Genomic DNA, 22504 nt, shown 5'->3' with positions numbered 1-22504 from the left:
TCCTTCATCTACCACTTTTTCATGGCAGTGTCTTTTTTAAGCTTTGAAGCTAGTGTTAACATTCCCATTCCTTCCCAACACAGGGAAGGTCTGGAATAATCTTTCACCCTTCCTCACTTACAGTAGTGAAATGACTTTGCAGAACATTTTCTAAACCAATCATATTTTACTTTGTCACAAGCTAAGACAGAAATTTTTGAAATTCTTTTAGTTACATTTTTATACATATATTCTAACAATTTCTCAGAAAAGTGCATACACCAACAACCACTAAGTTGGAAATACTGCAATCGTCTGAAGTTTCCAATATACTTGATGTACTTGAGGTTCAAGTATTGCACTGCACATACTTTGCACTGTAAGAAGCACAGATAGAACAGAAATGAAAAGGTCAAGTCATATTTGCCAAAGGGAAGATTCTTTTTTCAAACTAACTTCTTCTTGAGGCATGACATTCAAGAATGGAACTCCTGAAGCAACTTTAGAAAAGTTCTGACTCATAAAATTCATAGCTTCCTTGAATTGTAAAGGTAGCTATCATCATGTGTCTTACAGTTAGACATATGCTTATGGGTTTGTTTTTTTTTTTTAAAAAAAAAAGGTTACAAATTTTGTTTTGTAAACAGTATTACCTGTTTTTCTCTCCATGACTGGATGGTGAGGAAGGAATAGACTCAGAAGATGAAAGATGGCGTGGTTTTGAAATAGGAGAAAGCACTTGGTCAACACTTTGCTGGGAAGAGGCAAGATATGAGCCACAGGTATCTGTAGAACAAAAACCAAGCAATTTGTATTAATTTGCTTTGTGATTAATTTGTATTAATCACTTCTTTACACTAAGACTTCTCAGACAAAATGTCCATGATTGGATTGTGCAAGCACCACCACTATGGCACAACTGGCATCAAAATCTACSAGGATTATTATGGGCTTTCTTGTACTATGTACTTTCATTTCTTCAGAGCTGGGTTAGGACCTGCCATGAAAACAGCAAAAATTTCCTCAATGGCAGGGACCTGAAAAACAGAAGAGGTCAGCATTTGAAGTCTGTCAGTGATGCAAAAAGTATAAGGGGGGGGAGAATTAAAATGCATTTTTTTTGTAATTGCTTTTAAGCAATAATGCTGTTAAATAAATCGTCAGCTGCAGAACTACCAGCCTGCAGTCATTTCCCTATAAATTCTCCTTTATAAGCCTTCACTATTACAAACTTATTCTTCAGAAAGCCTTATCATCTTCCACTCCCCACTCTGCCTCCACGCTCACGTAAAACTGCCTTTCCTCAACATCTAAGAATCTCTCCAAGACTGGAATTAGAAGAAGTAGTTCTAAGACTGACTTCAAGCTAGAGATGTCATTACTAGCCAACAAAAGAAAATGCCTAGGGTCTCCAGTTTCTCTGAGAAATCTCCAGTTTCTACAGATTTGTGAAAATAGGTGGCTGAGTAAAGAAGAAAATCTTTGAACATTTTATCTCCTTTGTAAGAGTTGTAAAGTTATCAGGGAAGAATAACAGAGTACAACGAAGAAGTCCTGGGTTTCCTAAGATACTCAGGTAAAAAAAAAATGAATTAAAATTGCATTAAAAAGATTTTATCAAAATTGCGATGTCCAGCATTTTACTTAAATTTTGCTTTGCAATCTTATTTTTCCTTTCCTGTACAGCTGCACAAGTCTTTCATTACTTGATTGCACATTTTCTTTTACCCACAAAAGCCAGTATCACTCAGCAAGTAGGTACTAGCATTTTTCTCCCCCCCCCTTTTTTTTTACTGCAGTCTACTCAAATTCAGCTCTAACAACAGAGCAAAAGTCATTACTCACACTTCCCTACTTGAAGTTCTTTCAGATAGCTGTATAACAGTGCACCATTCATAGCGCACTTCACATACCAGAAGTCAGGATGCTTTAGACTGGGGTTGCCCTTGTAGTTTTATTTCCACAATGTTCATTCCAAAGACCAAGGGAAGAACAATCAGAGCAACTTACAGGTCATTTGTTCTTCATAGTCAAAAAACTCTGASTCAACAAAGTAAGGGAAAAAAGGACTGGAACATAAGTACAAAATACACCTTAAAGAAGTTCAGTTATCAATAAATGTGACAATTTTTTTCTTCTTTGAGGTCTTGAGTACATATATGTAACTTCAGGAGAGCTCCAAGCAGTACATCACTCAAAGAGGAAGAATCCTAAGTCTAATGAAACAGACTGTAGTACATCGCAAACAAACTGGCTGTCTGAGAAAGATGTCTGAACAAGAGACTAATGCTTAATAAAATCAATACTACTGCGGACAGCCTCTATACCCACAGAACATACAGGAACACCCTCTAAGGAAGCACTCGCAGAACGTGACCTCGCAGTTATGTCATATTCATACATCAGCAGTATCTGTTAATAGTGGGAACCCTCAGCCCAAGCACATCTAATCTGCTATAAAATGAAGAGGCAAATTATCACATGCAGAACAAAGGAACCAAAAAATAAAACAAAATAAAAACAAAAAAAACCACACATGGTACTTACTACATGAACTTACTCAGCCTAACATGTACTGTAGGGAGGGAAGGACACGTGGTGCATCAGCCGTGCCATATAACAATTCACCACAGGCTACTACTATTTAGAAATTATCTGGACTTGAACTTACTGACCTTCTAATAAAAGACAAATAGGTGCAGCTATTGGCTTGCAGCATGCTGCCTGCAAGGCTTGCAAACCTTGCTCTTTCTCACCAGAAGCAAAAAGTTGGTTACTAAGAACAAATTCTGATGCTGTCTGACCCTGTCCCCTATCACTTTATCAGTAATGCTGCCCAAGGGCCACCAGAGATTGGAGACAAGGAGACAGTAAATAGGGGAGAACAGAAAAAGGATCCTTTCCCACTTTTAGTAACTCTGACAAGAAATAGGCTTACTCCTTCCCAACAGAAAGATGAAGCCTGAAAAACATCAAACATGCATGGGCTTGGAAAGGAAAGCAGTCAAATATATAAGCTAATTTAAAGGACGAGAGAAAACTGCACATCCTTCAACTGACAGATTATATAGTCAAACAGTTGCTGGATCTGTTAACTGCAAGTGCTACACAAGGCCAACTCCTTCCTTTCATCCTTCGAAGATAGCTGCTGGTAACTGAGCTGGAATTTATTCTTACACATGAATTGACTCCAGTATAGCTCATTTAAAGGAAAAGCAAATCTCTCAGGCTCACATGCAGGGTATATATATGTATGTCTACATATATATATATATATTTATCTCTTGACATTTATCCTGAGCTCTTCAGATAAGCATCTTCAGCTGCACTGAAAAACTCCATGGAAGGTTCCAGAATGACTTATGGTTTTCTAGCAAAAAACACTAATTAGCACTTTAGCCACCTCTGGCAAAAAGGATAACCTATATACCAACATAAAAGCGCCTATATACCAGCATAAAAGATTAAATCACCATAAAACAGGGGCAGAAGTGACTTAAAGAAAAACAAGCTGTGAATTTGAAATACAAAGTGAAACAAACATGAGAAGACTCTTGAAACTTCCTGCTGTTACAGAGCAGARGGATATCAAAGCGGTAGCAATCTAATGCCTGGAAGCACATAAATCACTGCATAGCACATTAGCACTGAAACTATAGCTCTGATTTCAGTAGGGGCATGTACTGTATCAGTACAGAGGTGGTCACTGCTGAATGACATATTCTGTCGTCGGCTGTGAGAAATCAGTTGCAAGAGAAACTGAGGATTTATTAACGTGTTCTGGCAGAAGTCCTGATGAAGGAGGAGCTGATTTATATCTGTTCTTTGTATTTACCCTTACTCATGTATCCTTTGCTCTACTTTTTGTACTTCTTGATGTTTAAGAGCTACTGCAGTAGCTATATTGGTCTGTCATTAAATTTTCCACCTAATTCAGCTAGTTTGTTGTTCAAACTGCCAAATCACCTGCAATCTTCCTTTGTCTTTGAAAAAGCTAAGGAGACTGGAAACTGGGTTTCTTGGGAAGATGCTCAAAGTTGCTTTCCTTTAAACCTATTGTCCTGTTTCTTCTGTTTGGACCTGTAAATTTCACCACTTCATTATCACTTGCATTTTCTGATCATCAATTCATTCTTTCCTATTAATCAGAATTTCACTTAAAATTCCTACTTCTCTACATAATTTCCCCACTCTCCGAAACAAAAAGCTATTTCTAAACACAGTCCAAGAACTTAAGTATCTCTGTCTGGCTGTAGTGCTTTACTAGATAAGCAGTAATAATTACAGGAAGTCMAAAGAAAACACAGATATTCTTTACTGATAAACAAAAAAAATGCTGATAAAAAATAGCAATAGTCACTCTTTTGTATCAGTATTCACATTAATATGCACTACATACTTGATGCTAAAAATTCTGAGAAGCAGATGGAAGATCAGCAAATATATAAAAAAAAATAGTAAGAATAGTTAAAGATAGTTAAATAATAATAGAGATATTAAAGATACTGAGTTAAAGGCTTCCGAAGYGTGAACACCTGATGAAATTTACCTGAAAGCTTGTAGGAATGTACYGAAGCTGCACTATTTTTGAAAATTCTTAGAGCTAAATAGCAAATGATTTACTTTCTTGAAACAGATAACCTAGGAAGTTCCAGTTATCGTAAACAAGACTAAGCTTTCATAGAGGTTAACACAACAATTGCCAAGSGTTTATTAAGAATAAGTAATGTTAAACTTATTTAACTTCTTCAACAGAGTAAACTTTCTAAAACATAAAGGGAAGTGGCAGATACAGCATTTTTACTTTAATAGGCCTTGACATAGTCACTCACAATATTCTCATCAGCAAGAAAGAAAAATGTCATCTTGATTAAATCACCATAAAACAGGGGCAGAAGTGACTTAAAAAAAAAACAAGCTATGAATTTGAAATATTAAGTGAAACAAACATGATATAATTCAATAAAATAACAAGGGAAATGTACGGTATTTAGGAAGAAGAAATCAAATTTACAAAATGCCTGTATTAGTGGAAAAACACTTTTTGAGAGCAGTGATCAACTCAGTTCACCTTGAAACCATAATATCTAGCTGTAACTCTGATTCACACTCAAGGTTATCTTCTAGTTTCTGTAATACCATAGTCAGTTAATGCCTTCCTTTGATAATAAATCCTATTCTTCTCCAGAACCAAATCTTGTGCACTAAACAAGGAAACGATCCTACAGAAAAATAAACAAACTATCATTCAACTAGCCTCTCACAGATACAAAGAAAGGGAAGATTGTTAAGCTTATACATAGAACTTAAATTTTGACATCTCTTAATTTCACAACACAACCCTACTTTTACTGTTACGAAGGATTTTTTGTGTGCAGGCCTACAAGAATAGCCAGTAAGTAATTTACACAAAGGCTGACTGCTAATATAAAAATACAGCAGGTTCAATAACAGAATGTCGTAGTCTACATGTAGAAACACAGAAACAGCTACAATAGACCACTCTTCGTAACCTGTTTCTAACAAGATCCATTACTAAATATTTGAAACAGGTAGAATTAAAAATAAGAATAGAGTGACATTTTACCTCTGACACCTTACTCTATCCCAACGTTCAACAATCTRTAATTTTTCAGGTCCTCCTGACAAGAAGGTTTATTCCTGGATTTATCCTTGTTGCCACAGGACCAATAAATTCCACAACTTATTTATGATGCAAAAAAGTACTTCTTTCTGCCTTCTTTAAACTTGACAGAATGTCCCCTACTTTCTGCATTCTGTGAAGCAGTGATTTATCAGTTCTTCTTCACCTTTTCCACATCATGCATGGCTCTTCAGATTTCCCACAGCCCAACTCTCTTACAAACTGAACTACCTTTTCTATTTAACCTTTCTTTATACAGAAGCTGATCATTATCATCCTTGTTATCATACTTTTTTCTCATCCTACCAAATCAAGTTTGAGATGGGATGACAAGAACTGCATGATTCAGGCAACAGGTGTAATATACAGATTTGAAATAGCATGAAGTTTTCTTTTATTTTCAATTTTCTATTTTGTTTGCTTTTCTGACTACTGCCACTTTTAAAAATAATTATTAAAATAATTATTAGACATTGTGAAATTAATAGCAAATTACTATTCCAGTCATGACCAGACAATAATAATAAAAAATCTCTATATTTCTGTACCTCACAATTGCTCAAGAATATTTGATGATAAAGATGCCATAGTAAAATGCACAAACAAAAGCAAATAYAGTCCTTTGAGATTGGAAACCTGAATGTAACAGAAGACAGCTGAAGTAATCATCTTCTGCTGTGCACATGTAACTACAGCTGCTAGAGGAAAAGATGAGAATAGATATAAAGGCTGGTATAAGCTAGGAAATTATAATTAATGTCTCATAGTACTAAATACCAACTTTTAAATGAAACTCTGCATAAGATTACAATTGCAGTGAATTATATGGCATAGTCTTATCTTTAAAACTACCTGAACTAAGTACAGTATGTTTACCCTYTCTCAATGGACTTCTTCAATACTTGTTTTCATGAAGAACTGACATTCCATTCAGTTAGTAAATTTTGCTTCTAACCTTCTCCTGCCTCTTAGCAAATACTAAATGAGTAAAAGATTATCACTGTTAAATCTTCCTCTTCCAATCATGGATCAGGAACAATAAACAGAACACCAAAACCATACCATATTAACAAGTAGCTTACCATCTGAAAGTTTCTTTTTATTGAGATCTCTTTCCATTTTGGAAACAGGAGTGGAAGAAAGGCGTCTTGAGGAAGACACCCTCTTGTGTGGTGGTGTGAGAGGATTTTTTAAGATATCAACCTGCCCAATTCTTCCAACRTATTTTGGACCACTTGGACTGCTCAGAGGGGAATGCTGAGAGCTAGGATTGTCCTCTAGAAGTTCATGCTGTGTAGTCAAGGGGGCTCTGCTAGTAGCACACTGTAGAAGTAAAGGGGACTGCTGCTTTCTTGATGCTCTGCTTGCAGCTGCATCCTGGATCACTCGGTTTTGGTAGTTTCTGTAGGCTTCTTCCAAGTATTCTGCCTCTTTTTCTAGTTCTTTTATTCTAGCCCTGGTTTGAGCCATACATTCCAGGTCAGAATCTGGAGAAGCACTCCGTGTCTGCAGCTGCTGACGATAACCAGCTCTTGCAACGGCATTTCCCTTAATGACATCATTCATAATCTGAGTCTTCAAGAATGCGCTATCCACATAAATATCAGGAGGTACAATTCTATCATCAGTGAAGTCAATGATAGAGCGGTCAACAAGTGAAGGCTTTGGATTCCGATACACTTCATTTTCTAGAACTACATGACCAAGAATACATAAGAGAGAGAGGGAGAGATAGAGAGACTTGTAAGTAAACATAAAGATTAAGACAGCATTTAAATTCCAATTTAATCAAAATGATCTTAACATGAAACTTACTTCAGTTCTGAGAGTTTAATGTACTTATTTAAATATATCTTTATAAGGCTGCATAAGTGCAAATTATGACTGATATTCTTCATTATTTTATACATTTCTCTTCCTCTTCAAGTAAAACTTTATTTGAAGTATATATTCTTACTAAACAATTCTAAAAAGCATGATTTCTTAAATTGTGATTTCTTACATTCAAAATTAAAGTTTCACCACTTTGGATTCACAGTATATCCAGTTATGCTGTTCAAAGTGTGAGGGACTCAGCGTAGGCCAGAAGCCTTAATAGATTGGTCATATTTAGACCTAAAAGAAATTCAGAACAAGCCACATCACACACACAGCATGAGGTTTAAAAGAAAAATATTCCTCAAAAATTATTGGTTAAACTGAATATCACTGTTCTGAGGCTAGCTGCTTCCTGGTTTGCTTTTGCATGTTTCAGTAAGCCCAGAACTAGAGGGCAGTATCTTTCTCCACACAAATTATTACCTTTCTTGTATTCTACACAAACGGTTGATGACAACATCCTTATCTCTGATGCAAAATTTCTTGCAGTACTTTGTCATTTAATTAGACACAAAATTATTTTCAAAATATTTATTATATTGACACTGATCAAATTCYAATCACATATGGTACCTACAGTTGTACCATACATGAAAATATATTTATTGGTCTAGTGAATAATATTAAGTATCTCATATACTGAACTATGTGCAATATATCCTGCATGTAATATACACTTTACCTGTTTCAGTATCTGTTGTATATATCCACTGCATATTTTTAATTAAGTTTATGTATCAAAACCTAAATTTATTTTACTTGATATTAGAAATTTGACAGATAGGCATCTTTAGAACTACATGTGTTAGGCAGAGTGAATGCCCTCCTCTTCCTATGCTCATATGAGGTGCTCAAGTTAACAGCGCTGACTACAATTGTCAAAAAAATAGGTTTAAAATTGAGACATATAATACAATTTCAAAATGATTATTTTTAATATGAACATTATAGAATGAAAAAGCATTAAAACACAATACACCCACTAAGGTGATTTATGTTATCACCAAACATTAATGTCTTCATTGTGAGGAGTAACATAAACAATAAAAAAATGATAGTATTCAGATAGGTATGTTTTCCTTTCTCCCTTTTGTTTTCTCCTTAGTTTTCTTGTAAGGCAAGGAAACTGTGGGTAAGTTTCCATTTTAAACTGCGTTTTTAAACAGATGATTTTAAACTTGAAATCTATGCACTGATGATATATTAGTTCCACGTAACCAAAGACCTTTTTAAGCCTCTGGAAATGCTTAGGTTGGTTTGATAAGAGTGCTTTAAAAGGAGCTTCTTTTGTATGAGATACAAACCTGCCTGTGTTTGTTTCAACTGCAGTTTCAGTTCTTCAACCTGTATGTTTAACTTCCTCAGAGTAGCTTCGGAGTCCAACAGCTGGGTCTTTAACTGGGCACAGCGCTCAACCTAGAGGATATTGGGGAGAGGGGGAGCAGAGGGGAAGGAGAAGAGACACATAATCCAAATAAATAAAAATATCCTGACTTGCTGAATGCTTGTTTACTTCCAAGTGTTTTCCATGTCAGTCAAAACACATATACATAGTAAACTAATGAAAGTCAGTACCAACAACATAAAGGGTGGAAAAGATAGACTTTGGCTGATTTTTTAAAGTTGTTTACATAAAAATAAGAAGAGTTCAAAGCATTCCAGTAACATTCAGAATGATATACACACAAGGGTAAATGTTATCAAGATGTTAGGAAGAAGTAGTATTCAAACTATTTAGATCAGAAAGAGTAATTAATTTACCTCACTTTGTAGCTGCTTTTCCAGAAATTGCTTGTGACTTTCAAATTCATCCTGTTCCAGCTTTCTRGAATGTTCCATCCTTCTCAACTCTGCCTGGCAGGCCAGAAGCTCCGCTGAGGGCTGGGCAAGTTCTTTCAAGAAAAAGAAAAAGAAGATACTTAACAATATGAGCCTTCACTTTTTTACATAACATGCCTTTGAAACTTCAAACTGATTTGTTTTTGAGCCCATAACAAATCTTCCACAATTAAACTTCATCTGAGTAAAATACTTTGGGATATATTTTGGCTTTTATACGGGTCTCAAAACTTTTGTTGATATAGTCACTTAAAAGCTACTTCAAGGTTTTCTTACCCTTGCTTTCCTACCTTACCTAACTGGGTGCACATCTCTTCTTTGCCATAATCTCAGACGCACATTTTGTAACTGTAGTTAGGTGAACCCTCAAAAAAAATGCAAAGTTTTTCTTACTTTTACTAACCATACTATTGCTGTGGAGGGAAATACTATACTGTATTTTTCAGAAGATGAAAGGGCTATTCATAATATTATCACTATATTTATCTCTTATTTCAAAATTTGTATTATACAGTTGTATTTAAGAAAATAGCATTTATTGTCAATGATTTTCTAAACTAAACAAAGATGTTACTATTATTTAAAGATGCTTTTCAAAAAACTAAAACGGAAGTAGAGAAGGATTATATAGTTCACCCAAACTCAGCCAAAATGTTACAACCTATCTGAAAACTGAACTCAAGACATGAAGCTTTATGATTCTATAAATAAGAGAGACATTAATCAATCAGACATAAACTAAGTTAAAAATTTACAGGAGGAAAAATAAATCTATCTAGAAAAAAAACAGCATAAAAACAAGTTGTCAAAGCTTTGAGATTGTTTTTGAAGACACTTGTTTCATTTTTCACTAACATAAATCAAGGATTAGAGTGAACTACCAGTAAACATAATAAAAATAATTTAATTAAAATTTCTAAACCAGTACCTGTAGAAACACATAAAAAAGAAATTTACAAAATCATTCACACTAACTGTCTCGGAGATGCTGGTTCTCACTGCGAATCTCCTCCAGCTGTTGCCTAAGTATTTTATTCTGCACTTGGAGCTCCAATTTCTCCTCCTTTAGCAAGGGATAGTCTGAAACCTCTTTCAGTTTTTCTGTCAACAACTGATTCTGTTTATTTACCAGSAGAATCTGGGCCTTCGCTGACTCCAAATCCAGCTGCAGACAAAGAACATTTCAGAATCTTTAAAAGGTGTTTCCCCCCAAAAACAAATTTATATTAGTTAGCAATTACTTATTTCATATTTTCTTCTTTTTGAAAATGTAGTTCAAATGCGCTAATTAGAATACTGCTYTTCTAAATTAATATTTACAATTACCTCAAGCTCTTTTGTACGTGAGATAGCTTGCTTCAGTTCCTCTTTTTTTGAATTAACAGCAATGGCTTCTTCATGCAAAAGAATAGCCTTCTCTGCAAGGAGAATTACAAATGTTAAATTAAAATGTATAGAGTGCTGCATTAAAAAAAGATAGATATTGCATCAGCAAAACCCAACTGAGGTTGCTAAGACAAACATTCAATTTAATTCAAAATTTAAATGATTTTATATGTGTGTGTATATRCATACACAAGCACATTCCCTCAAAATTAAGTAAATCCGTCTGTATATATGTGTGTGCATGTATACATATATATGTGAATACACACACTTCATCATAATTAAGTCATAAATTCACATGCATGATACATAATTTTCCACATGACCCTGACTTAAAAGTCTAAATATGTTATCCATTCCAGCTGCCTTTCCTCAAGCTTCAGTTAAACATCTTGTGCATGATAAATGTAGCAGCTGGCAACCTTTCAAGGATACAGTACCAGGCTGTACCAGACTTCAGTTACAGAACTAGCTGGTAGAACTTCAGAAGTAGCTGGGAAACCTTCAGAGAAAGAAGGACACTTTGCAGCCTCCATGTGAAGTACCAGCTAATTGGTTCCCACYGTATTCTGAACTGCAAGGAGTTGCTGACATGTCCCTGGATCCTGTTACATATTTTTCCATATCTGCTTTGGCATTCTCTTTGTCACTCACACTGAACTGTCACTGAACTTTAGTTTAATGATAATAGTGTTTTGAAGCCTCTTGGTAAAAGCTCTAGTAATTAACAACAGATACGTCATTTATCTCAGAGATACCTTTATTCTTCTTCTCATCTTCAGTAACTCTGCTGGTTCTAGCTATGTATTCTTCTTTCAAGTCAAGCTGATATCTACAAGTAAAAACAGTTATGTATTCCCAAAGYAGATGTGTGTGGAGGGTAGGGGGGTGGAATTCCAAATTTTCCCAGACTAAACTGTAACTACACAATTATTTGTTGACAAAATTCTTTCTCACAGAATCACAGAAATTGATGATAGATGTATATTCCACAGTCTCCCTGGGGAATCTGTGCAAATACTACTCTGTTCTATTAGTAATTTTTTTTTCCCTAAGATCCAACCTCTCAAGCCACAGTTTATGGCCACTGTGGTCCACTAGATCGTTTAGGACTCCCAAGCAACAAAATATATGAAAAAAAGCTACAAAAAATGACTGAATTGAATTCAAGTAGTTGTGGGTGCTGTTAGATCATCCTTCAGCCTCCTCAACAGACTGAACAAGCTACTCCTCCTCAAACTTTCCTCAGAGCTCATGACCAACAGGCCCATAACTATCTTGACAGACTTCTACTAGGCCCTGTTCATGTTCAGTTTCTCCATAATTGTCTTGAATTGGAGGCCTCAAAACTGGGCATGGTATTCCAGGTGCAGTCTTCAGCAATACTTGAAGGGGTAACAACTTCCCTTAGCCTGTTGGCTATTCACCTCCTAATGTAGCCCATCATGCTGTTTGCCTTATTTGCCAGAGCATGCTGCTGCATCATATTCARCCTGACAGTAACTGTAACTCCCATGTCCCTTTCAGAAACACTGCTATTCAGCAAATTCCTTTTCCTATATACAACCACTTCACAGAGATATTTGGTCTCAAATGTAGAATTCTGCACTTCTTGTTAAAATTCCTGAGATTATATTGGCTCAATCACCAGATTATCAAAGTCCCTCTGCACTAAAACTTTGCCATTTGTTATGGCAGTCGTTCCCCTCAATCAAGCATCATGTGCAAATTTGCTGAGGATGCACTGTGTCATCATCCAGGTGAGTGATGAAGGTATTGGATAGTAGAAGTCCTAGTACTGGCCTCAAGGGCTCTCTGTTTGTCATCAGTAACCAGCAAGACACTAAGCACTGCCSAACTATCCACAACCAGCACTCATTCAACCTCAATATTCAATTTTACTGAAATCTACAACAGTTAAGAGTACTCAATGTTTTGTGTGATTGGGACACATTAGATTATAAACGTTATCAAATATCTCTATCCCCATCTTGTAATTGTAAATGGCCCAGATCACTGAGATTCTTCTCTGAGTCATGGAATTTAAAGTTTACTTAATAATAATAAAAAAATTATTTTCTAACAAACATCATTATTTCTACACACTAAATAGCAGTTCTTCACTACTTCTCATCAAAGATTAATAAGGACATGGTTTTTATCTACTTGAGCGTCTGGAGAATGCCTAAAATATTTTGTTTACTGATAAAATAAGCTAAGCAAGAGATGATCCTTAAAATAACTTCCTTTTCCACATGAAGCAAAAGCACTTAAAAGCATTACTTGTAACTAGCAGTTATGGACTACCTGGATAAATTAAGATACATGGGTTTAACCAATGTGAAACAATTCATTGCATGTTGTTGTTCTCTGTCAAATAACTGAAATAACTCAGTTTCAGCTGAAGCACCTTTTTTACCAACATCCACTCTTTACATCTGTCTTCTGTAGTTTAAATGAAGATACACCAGCATAGACAATACCTACTATTTACTGATAGCTGATACTAACAGTTAATAACTTGGCTTGAAGACAAATCATGGTGTGTCAGCCATTTGGTTGACCTTCCTAACTGGAAGTGGGGTTCATGCCATCAGGTAGGCATGAGCAGCAATGTCCTGAGAGCACTTGCCTACACTGAAGCTTGAAATAACCCTCAAGTGGCCAAAGCACTCAAAGCACCTGTAAYAGCAAAGTCAGCATAAACCCTTTGCAATGTTTCAAAAGTGGTCACAGATAACATTGTAGTTTCAAAGAATTTGCTTAGAACTACTCTTTGAAACTAGACATTCAGACAGATGGGATTTAATAACATAAGGTGATCTGTAAGACAGATGCCCMAAAAGGAGGTGAATGGGTGGTTGAGGTAAGAACCTGTCTATCTGTACTTCATATGGGCTACTGTATCTCTCATCCCTTCTCCAAGAAAATTGTAACACTTCTTTAATGCTAACTTCACCTCCGTGCCTTTTATGCATTCGTAAAATGATCAGTATTTAAATTCCAGCCACAGGAAATSATTAAAATTGCTCACATCTTCTTGTCTAAACAAAAATCCATGTCACTACCTTTTGTCAGGTAATAACACAAAATTTAAGTTACAAAAATAACCTAACCTAGGATTAAAAGATACTTATTTCACATAGCAAGCTTTTCTTTTAACCTGACAGAATTGTCAAGTCTCAGTAGCAGAGATATAAGCAACATGTAAACAATTCAGACTGATTAAAATAAAAATCTTAGCACACATTTTTAAAGTCCTTGCTTTGTTATATTTCTGATCAATAAATTCTATAAAATATATTATTCTGTTTTCATAGGAAATATGTATTCTGTAAAGAGACAAAAGAAAAATTTACTTCAAGAGTTCAGTCTTAAGCTTTTGGTCATAAGTCTCCTCTATGTTCTTCACGGCAACCTCTCGACGTCGAAGTGCATCATCAATTGTTTTATTCTTTTCTTCCTGAAGTTTCTGAGTGCTGAAATATTCATATATATATAGACAGCGACCAGTTATGAATGCAAAACTTCATTTTTTTTTAAATAACATTTAGAGAAGTCAGAAGGTAATTGATTGCTTGGAGAAATTTAGCAATTTAAAATTATGATCAGAATCTGTCAYTGTCATTCATTAAGAACAAGGAGAATTTGCACACACTATTGCCCTATTTAAAATCCAGCATCACTCTATTATGCAGCTATCCTGGGGTAACCCAAGCTCAGTTTCCCACCTAGGAAAGCCTTCAGAGAACATAATGCAGAGCATGCTATTCTATAAGCACCCTCTGCTGGTATGCTGAAAAACAAGCCTTTSTGACATTCTTTTCTCTAAAACAAAATCAGAGGAAAGAGTAATGAAATTAAGCAGTATTGAAAACCTGGCAATTTTTTTTTTTTAACTAAGGAAAAACAATCTTTTTAAGCACAACACTTTAATAGATATCAACACAAAAGCAGGATTACATGCCTCAATTTTACAATTTCATATTGTTCCCGTCTCCCTGAACTGCAAAGTAAACATTTGGCTCCTTGCCTCTGAAGCGATGCCACCCTGTTTTGGTTGGATGAGAGGAAAAAACTAAAGCTTAGCTCTGTATGAGGTGTCCCTGCCGTATATCTGCTAAGAAAGGCAGATATGCAATACCGCTCAAAACACTTTCACAACTCTTGGAATAGGTAAAATCCTTTTCAACTTCATAAAAGCAACAGCATGTTGAAGGATGTTGTCTAGAAAGAAAGAACAATGTTTAGTATTGCATAGGCCCACCAGTAACTCACATTTCAAATGCCTCGATTCTTTGCTTCAATTCTGCCTCTCTGGTTCTTATGACTTCAATATCTTTCAGTAGAGTTTGTCTCTGAGCATATACTTCCTTTGCTTCAATCTGAATGAGAAAATATTATCGTTAGTTTTACTTCACATTTCATACAGTATTTGCTGTTTAACATGTTGAAACTTYCAAGGAACTTCTTCAGGAATCAGTCTTATCCCAACAAATATTATTTATATATTCACAATTTGAAGTAACACRCAGAATCTAATGTAATTATCTTTACATCCCTTTATCCTAATGTTATGCTGAGTAAAAATGCCTTGGAAGAAGACATTACTGGCTCTCCTTTAAGAAATTGCATGGGTTTAAATTTACATAAAAGATTTTTTTCATTATTTACAGAATAAACATGTTCAAACATCTTTTTAATAAACAATTCTATGGTCTTYAAAAAGACAACAGTGAAAAAAGAAATGCAAAAATCTCTGATTAAACATGATTTGAAACTGAAATATTGATTCAACCAGCAGTCTTTTTACTTTCACAAATTAACTTACACAAATTAAACAAAGTGTTAAAGGAATCCAGGTGATGAACTTGTTAATCCCAGAAGTCACATATCTTCTTACCAACAAAAAAAGAGCTTATGTTGTTCTTAGGCATACAAGGTATTATTTCTCTCCAAAGAAAGACTAAGTGCATTAAGGGAAAAAAAAACAAATGATGATTTTGCCCCATAGGTGCTCCTATCAAGTCTGCAGTCATGTGCATATGTTGAAAGAATTACCTGCTGTTCCCTGTGCAAAGAATAGATTTGTCAAGCTGTGTTTCCTGGGCATAAAATCACCTTAGTAAAGGCTAAATGACCTTTTACTTTTAATACAAATATACTTTAATTCAGTAGAGCTGCTGGTCTCTGTTAAAAGAACCTCCAGGTAAATGAAAGTGCAGAAGCTGACAAGAGCAACCAAATATCCATACATAAAACTTGACAGATATGCTGATCCATGTATTTTTCTGAATTACTGAATTAATTTCATGCCTAAAGAGGACYGATGGCATAAAATGCACAGTTTTTAAGGACATAACCATGAAAGAATTTCATAGAGCAGTGATAAAATATTTAATTTTTGAAATGGAAGGATGTCAACAGCAGAGTGCTTAGAGACCTATACGACTGCTTCATTGATGAATACCCCATGCTCCAAAGTGGGGGGCACATGAGCAGGAAAGAGGTAACATTTGTGGATGACTAAATTACATACATAGGAATGTCTACTGCAGACAGAGGGGGGATGGTAAATGGACAACAGAACAGCAAGCAACATATTCTATCAAAAACTGAGAAGTAATAGAATCTGTGAGAAGCAATTTAGGCTATATAAGATTTGTTTTGTGTTGCATTAATACTTACTACTCTGGCAAAACACCAAATGTTAACAGCCAGACCAAAGGAGTAGCTCATCAACACAGAGTGTTCAAAGAAACAAGATGACAGCTTGCCGCAAAGAGAATAGCTACTGAAAATATTAAACATATTGTGACATACTGCAACAGTATATCCAGACCATGCAGACTATATATTCCATTTAGTTTATAAATTCTTTGAATTGATAGGAAGAATTCTACTTCAACTAAATGCTGTGTTTTGGAATCAAACAAAAGTGAATGATCACATCAACTTTCTATTAAAAAATCTTTAGAGGTCTGAATTCAGAAAAACTATTAAAATAGATTAAAAAGTACATATTACATTTCAGTCCTAGCTTASAGAACTATTCCTATTCCATCAAGGTCTACTTAAATATTTATCCATATGCATCTGTGTAGCTGCTTAATGATGTTCCTTTATTTATGGGAACAACAGTAAATTCARAGTTTTCACTAATAAGACAAGAAAGATCTCAATGTAGACCTCYCAAAAGATCAAGTTTAATCAACTCACTGAAACACTCAGTACAACATTAAAAAAAAATATATTTGGAGCTTTACCTCTTGTTGTTTTTGAAGCCTCTCAATAGCATTCCTTTCACGAGAAATCAGGGCTTCAGACTTGGCTTGATGTGTTCTTTCAAACTCACGCCGCAGCTCAGAGATTTCTTTTTGGGCCTGCACTTTCTCATCCATTTTAATCTTTGCTATTTCAACTTCTTTAAAATGTTCTAGCTTTTAAGTAAAGGAGAAAGAGAGATTTAAATAGGTCCATCTTCAAATGAACAGACAATCCCTGGCATAAATTATGTGGAAAAGTTTTTTTAAAAAAATAGTGAGACAGTACAGCTTCTATTGTACATACACAACTTGGATTAGAAGTTCACTAATTCACTTCACACTGCTAAATAATCTATGTAAAGTTAAATAGATATAAATCACTTCTAAATTGAATCAAGATCCCRGTCTCCTTTGTTGCAACTGCTTTGCCTAAACTGAGAAAAACTTAACTACACACAAATTAACATGTTTTATGTACTAATAAGACAGTGCCTGCAGGGAAATGAAGAATGAACGAAGAATGAAGATCAAATGTATTGATTTCAGATTTAATTTTCCATGCTTTTATTTGTCTATCCCAATAAACATGGCTAAGTCTATATTTTCAAACAATTTACATGTATTTGCCTTTTTATAAGCATGCCTAAATATTCTAACTAATAACCAATGAGTAAATCTTTCTAGCCAAGTATTAAAAAAGTTCACTTTAACAGAAAATCATGGAAAAAGCATATTTAAGAGAACTGTAGTACATTCTCTGTGTTTTACTTTTCAAACTCGGGGACTAGGGAAGGATTATGCAGCAAAAAAAAAAAAANGTAATCTTACTCCTGAAGTGCAGGAAAAGCCTCAAAAAAAGCTCTAACTTCAATTCTAGTACGAAGAAAACCACAAATAATTAAAAATATTGCAGCTGTTGAGTTTCTCTTCAATGTTTTAGAATGGTATGCAGATTCTAATCAATACCAAAAACTAACTCAATTTCTAACTATATAGCAGCAATTAGCTTGGTCGCTATGTAATATACTGAAATTCAATCTTCAAAATCTTACTGGGAAGAAAAGAAATATTATGATTGAGCAGAGTAAACTTTTCTCCATAAAACAATATAAAGAAAATCAAAGGACAAATAAAGTTTACCAAATTAAGAAAGAAAAAGAGATACATTTCCAAATTAACCTAAGAGTAAAAAAGCTTAAGAATCTGTATATGCCTAACAAAAAAGGAGAATGAAAAATATACACATGCAACATCATCAAGTTACCTATTGATATTGGATTAACTTAGCCTTTTGTATTTACTATAAATTAGTATTAAATCATTTCATTAAATTTTTTATAAACATTAAAAGTTTAAGTTGCAAAGTCAAAATTAACAAATTTCTCACTCTAATTTAATGACTGGAATTATACCTTTTGAGACATTTCTGCTTGAAGCTGCTTCTCTATTTCTTTTTTATATTCATGAAGTTTTACATCCAAAGATTCATATTTCTGATGCTGGGGGTAAGAGTCTGCAAACTGTTCATCTATCAGCTGAAGCTTCTCAGCTATAAAAATCCATCATTTAAAAATAAATTAGTCAACACAGTTATCCTACCAAAGACTATAGAGATTTGTCTCTCCATATAAAGTTCCTTAGTGTACATGAGTAGGACAATCATAGAAAGATCCACATGGTACAATAGCCACGGTAACAGAGAAACGACATGAAGAAGTAATGCACATAGTTACCATCATGTTTTCCAGAATRTATTTCAACACATAGTATTAACAATCCATCCCAAATGTTGTAACTATTAGCTAAATATCTAAGAAAACATCTGAGCAATAACAGATTTGTGATAGGACTTTAATCTTACTTTAAGAAAGGTGAGAAAAGAATGTATTAGTGTTAGGTATAGCTTGATTTTTACTTTAGGCTGCACATGAATAAATGATGAATGAACACTATTCATCCAATTTATTCATCYATACCATTTATCTAATATGAAAATATTCGGGGATCATTGCCTGAAAAGGTTGCACTTACCAAGAGATTCCCTGAAAGGAGGCATTAAGCTTGTCTGAGTTTCTGTGTCATGACTTTCCTTACTTAGATGATGCTCAATCAGTTCCATTAAGATCTGCATAAGAAAACCTTTCAAGATCCAATATATTAGTTACTTCTGATTTCATAACAAATTGAATTTTCAAGCATAAAACTAAAAAATCAATATTCACTAAACAATGAAAACACATCCAATTTACTGAAGGAATCCAGTGAAAATTAAATAAAATCAATGCTAGTAAACTATTAAGATTTTTATTATGAGTATGTTCCTGTCCATCTCCTTCTATGAAGACTGTATTTTTGYTACTTTTCCTTTTATGTATTTCTCTTTGATTTCCAGACTTACTTGAGAGKGCAAATTATTACTACTTTAATTATGAGGATGTTATGCAACAAGAGAAATAAGAGTTTTTGAAGATCAAGCCACTTAGGCTGTATAATGTAGTTAGCTTTCACCACACAGACACGATAACTATTGCAAAAAAACACAATGAAAAATTAACTAAATCTTTGACCAGGTATTGAAGCACTCCATGCAACCTAATGCAGCTGGTTATAAATAAACCAAAACCTGAACTCATCAACATTAGAGTGCAAAGCTTCCAACGAGCATTATAATTAATACCTGATTACAGATTTTTTTCATAATTATAAGACATTTATTATAGTTTGTATGTGAAGATTAATGCTTCATCTCTACCACAACTGAGAGTTACATCATCCTGAAATACAATGTTTACTATCCAGATGTACTAGAAGTTTCTTTAAAAAAATCCTATTAAATCCAAATTATTCAATATCAATGTATACTCAAGGAATTTAAGTTTCTATTGCTCATATCTTAATTAAAATGAAGCTGACATGACCGTCATTGTGTGCATCAAATATAAACATCATATACCTTTTTTATTTTCCTTCTGAGTTCTCAAAGTCTGTAAGAAACAAAAGATGGCATTTTATCCAGCCTATTTCACCACAACTGTAATTCAACTGTAATTTTTAACCAAAATAATTTTACCAATGATTTGTAAAGACTGGATTTTGGATTGATCCTGATTAACTGAAGAAGATCTTGCATAGTCAACAGCTTTGAGGGAAAAGAAGAAAAAAAAGATAAATTAGAGAAGGTTAACTATCTTCAAAACATTTCAAATATGTAACAGCCACTATTTGACACTGTTACAATGTTTTCCATTTGAGAAAGRTCTATATATCACCTTGTAAAACCATTTTCAGAGGCTTGCTGTCCTAGTAGCATGTTTACTATCTCTTTTTATCTAAGATATCTGGCAGTGTGCAGTATCATGACTGACTGAAGCTGAGAAGAGATGCTTCTATTTTCTTTTCAAACCAGACACGTTCTTGCTGCTTTCCTTGTATCATTTCTAGCTACATCATATAGAGCAGATCAGCTCATTAATACAAATGATACTAATTACTCTGCAGTTTGAACGACAAATTTTCACTTAGAAACATCTTCACCACATTATGAAATAATCACAGAGGGAAAACAAAGGACAAGGATTGCTCTTTCCAGCCACAACCTGCAGTTAGAACAGCTTAAACTGATGGTGAACCACACTTTCAGACATTTAACTGGGTCAAAAAAAAAGACACTACCTTTAATCAGAATCAGTTCAAGTAATCTGCCACATAGCAAAAAAGATGGTCACGGCAGACTATGGTTGTGGTTGAAGCAAGCATGACTTCAAGAGACTCTATGTCTTTCCAAAACAACATCATTAGCTTATTGCCAGCTTAAAAGTATTTGTGAAAATAGCCCTACTCAGAAGCTGCACTGTCACAAAAGGGGATTTTCCTATTATGCTGAAAGAGGAGTATTTGCAAAGCTCCCAGATGTCTTAGAAGAGGTAAATTACTGAGCTTACCTTCTTCTTCTCTAATCCACTTTCTGGAAAGAAAACAGAGAGCGAATACTCATAGCCACATCTCTGCAGATGATCTGCTACCAAACTGTTGGAAGCTATGATCAAAAGTGAGCCATCATCACTTGTAACAGTTTGTGGTTGAAGTTCTCCGCTTAAAATCGGGTGCATTAATTCATGGATTAGCTGGTTTCGGAGCTGTGTCTGGTACAGAAATGTTAACAATAGGTAAATAGAGAAAATGAGGTTTTATTTTTCAAAGACCATGGCAGTCTCACTGTATTTGTATCAGCTGTATTACAATCTATGTAACAGAAAGGGAGGCAGACTAAATTTAGCAAAATTTGGACTGTGCAGGACACCCATGGTTTTCTTCACACTTTCAACATTCACTAATGGTTCTACAGTGATATTTGACTTTCCTCAAAACATAGGATTGAGAAGAAACAATGGTTTCTGTCAAAAAACTCACATGAATACCATGCCAGTACTCTCCCTCCCCTCAGCTTCATTTTCAGATTACTGCTTTCCTGTTCTCTTTCTCTCTGTATTAAGTGAAGCCCATCTAACATGGCTTCAGTTTCAGGTATGCTTGAAAAACTCACAAGTTCTCTTCTAAGCCTTAAAATCAAAAAGCCACTAATTCTGTATCAAAAGTAGCTGGTAAAACAGGAAATGCAGTGTTTTTAATATCATCAATTATTCTGCASAGAAATAAAGTATACTAATCAAATAATGCCTAGAGGCACTAACAATCACACAAATAAATATCTAGTAAAAATGCAATGTAATGATGTGTGTTCTGATAGAAAAAGAAGTTACCTAAAGTCAGAAAGGAAAAACTATAAGAAGAAATAATAACTTTCATTCTGTAATTATACAGAATGTCTATAGTGTACTACAAAATTGTGACAGAAGTTAGTGTTTTAAGCTGTCAAGAGCAGCTGTGSACATGACAAAGTTCTGAAGTTGACTAAAGAAAGAGTGTGCTACCAAAAATGAGATGAAACAAATAATGCTTACCAAAACTTACCACAGCTAAATCAGATCAGAATATACTGATAGGTTAGCATGGCTCTTYCTAGATACAGCGTTGGTAACCAAAAGAAATGAATACTCCTGACAGAAGGTTATAATCAGTGCCCTCAGTACCTTCTGCACTTACCCAATTTTAACTAACTTGAGAGTGATAAGGTTGTCTCAAAAATAAGCTGAGAYGAGTAATCTCTTAGACATCTTGTAACAAAGCACAAATGGAAAAGGCATGGCTAAATCCTTGTCCCTGCTAAGGGAACAGGGATGGGGGGGGGGGAATCAGTCAGTTGTTACACAATTACCCTTTTTGACAGGAGGTAACAGTTGGCCATTCAGCACATGTCTAGCTCCAGATCAACCAAGGCACGCACTGTTTCCTAACAGCAGAGATAGTCAGAAAAGACCATTGGGAAGTTGAGCGTATTCTCATTGGAAGATACAAGAGTGTTTGCAGGCACCCACAAGAAACCCAACTTCATTAGTTCTTAAGCTCAGCAAAGCAAATAATACATTTTTTTAAGATGAATAACCTTCCAGAC

At 34.7% G+C, this 22504-nt stretch overlaps 1 protein-coding gene across 5 annotated transcripts in view; it reads right to left on the bottom strand.

Moving 5' to 3' along the window:
• The window catches only part of OFD1 (OFD1 centriole and centriolar satellite protein), a 37102-nt gene that overhangs the window by 13562 nt on the left and 1036 nt on the right, over positions 1-22504 (bottom strand). For 4 of the 5 annotated variants that reach the window (XM_085323150.1, XM_085323148.1, XM_085323147.1 and 1 more), the window contains exons 3-17: positions 20934-21134; positions 20063-20131; positions 19946-19976; positions 19024-19131; positions 18405-18541; positions 16993-17166; positions 15005-15111; positions 14086-14205; positions 11485-11558; positions 10667-10758; positions 10316-10505; positions 9263-9393; positions 8806-8917; positions 6706-7317; positions 633-765 (exon numbers count right to left, since the gene is read on the bottom strand). In XM_085323150.1, the coding sequence (XP_085179276.1) occupies positions 633-765; positions 6706-7317; positions 8806-8917; positions 9263-9393; positions 10316-10505; positions 10667-10758; positions 11485-11558; positions 14086-14205; positions 15005-15111; positions 16993-17166; positions 18405-18541; positions 19024-19131; positions 19946-19976; positions 20063-20131; positions 20934-21134 (2291 nt within the window). Of the gene's footprint in view, positions 1-632; positions 766-6705; positions 7318-8805; positions 8918-9262; positions 9394-10315; positions 10506-10666; positions 10759-11484; positions 11559-14085; positions 14206-15004; positions 15112-16992; positions 17167-18404; positions 18542-19023; positions 19132-19945; positions 19977-20062; positions 20132-20933; positions 21135-22504 lie in introns of those variants that run through there. The other variant, XM_085323149.1, reaches the window with a different exon arrangement.

Source organism: Rhea americana, unplaced genomic scaffold, assembly GCF_003343005.1.
Source record: "Rhea americana isolate MKP2758 unplaced genomic scaffold, rheAme1 scaffold_82, whole genome shotgun sequence".
NCBI classification, from domain to species: Eukaryota; Metazoa; Chordata; class Aves; order Rheiformes; family Rheidae; genus Rhea; species Rhea americana.
Note: the sequence above shows the minus strand (reverse complement) of the source record. Positions and strands in the feature narration are given on the sequence as shown.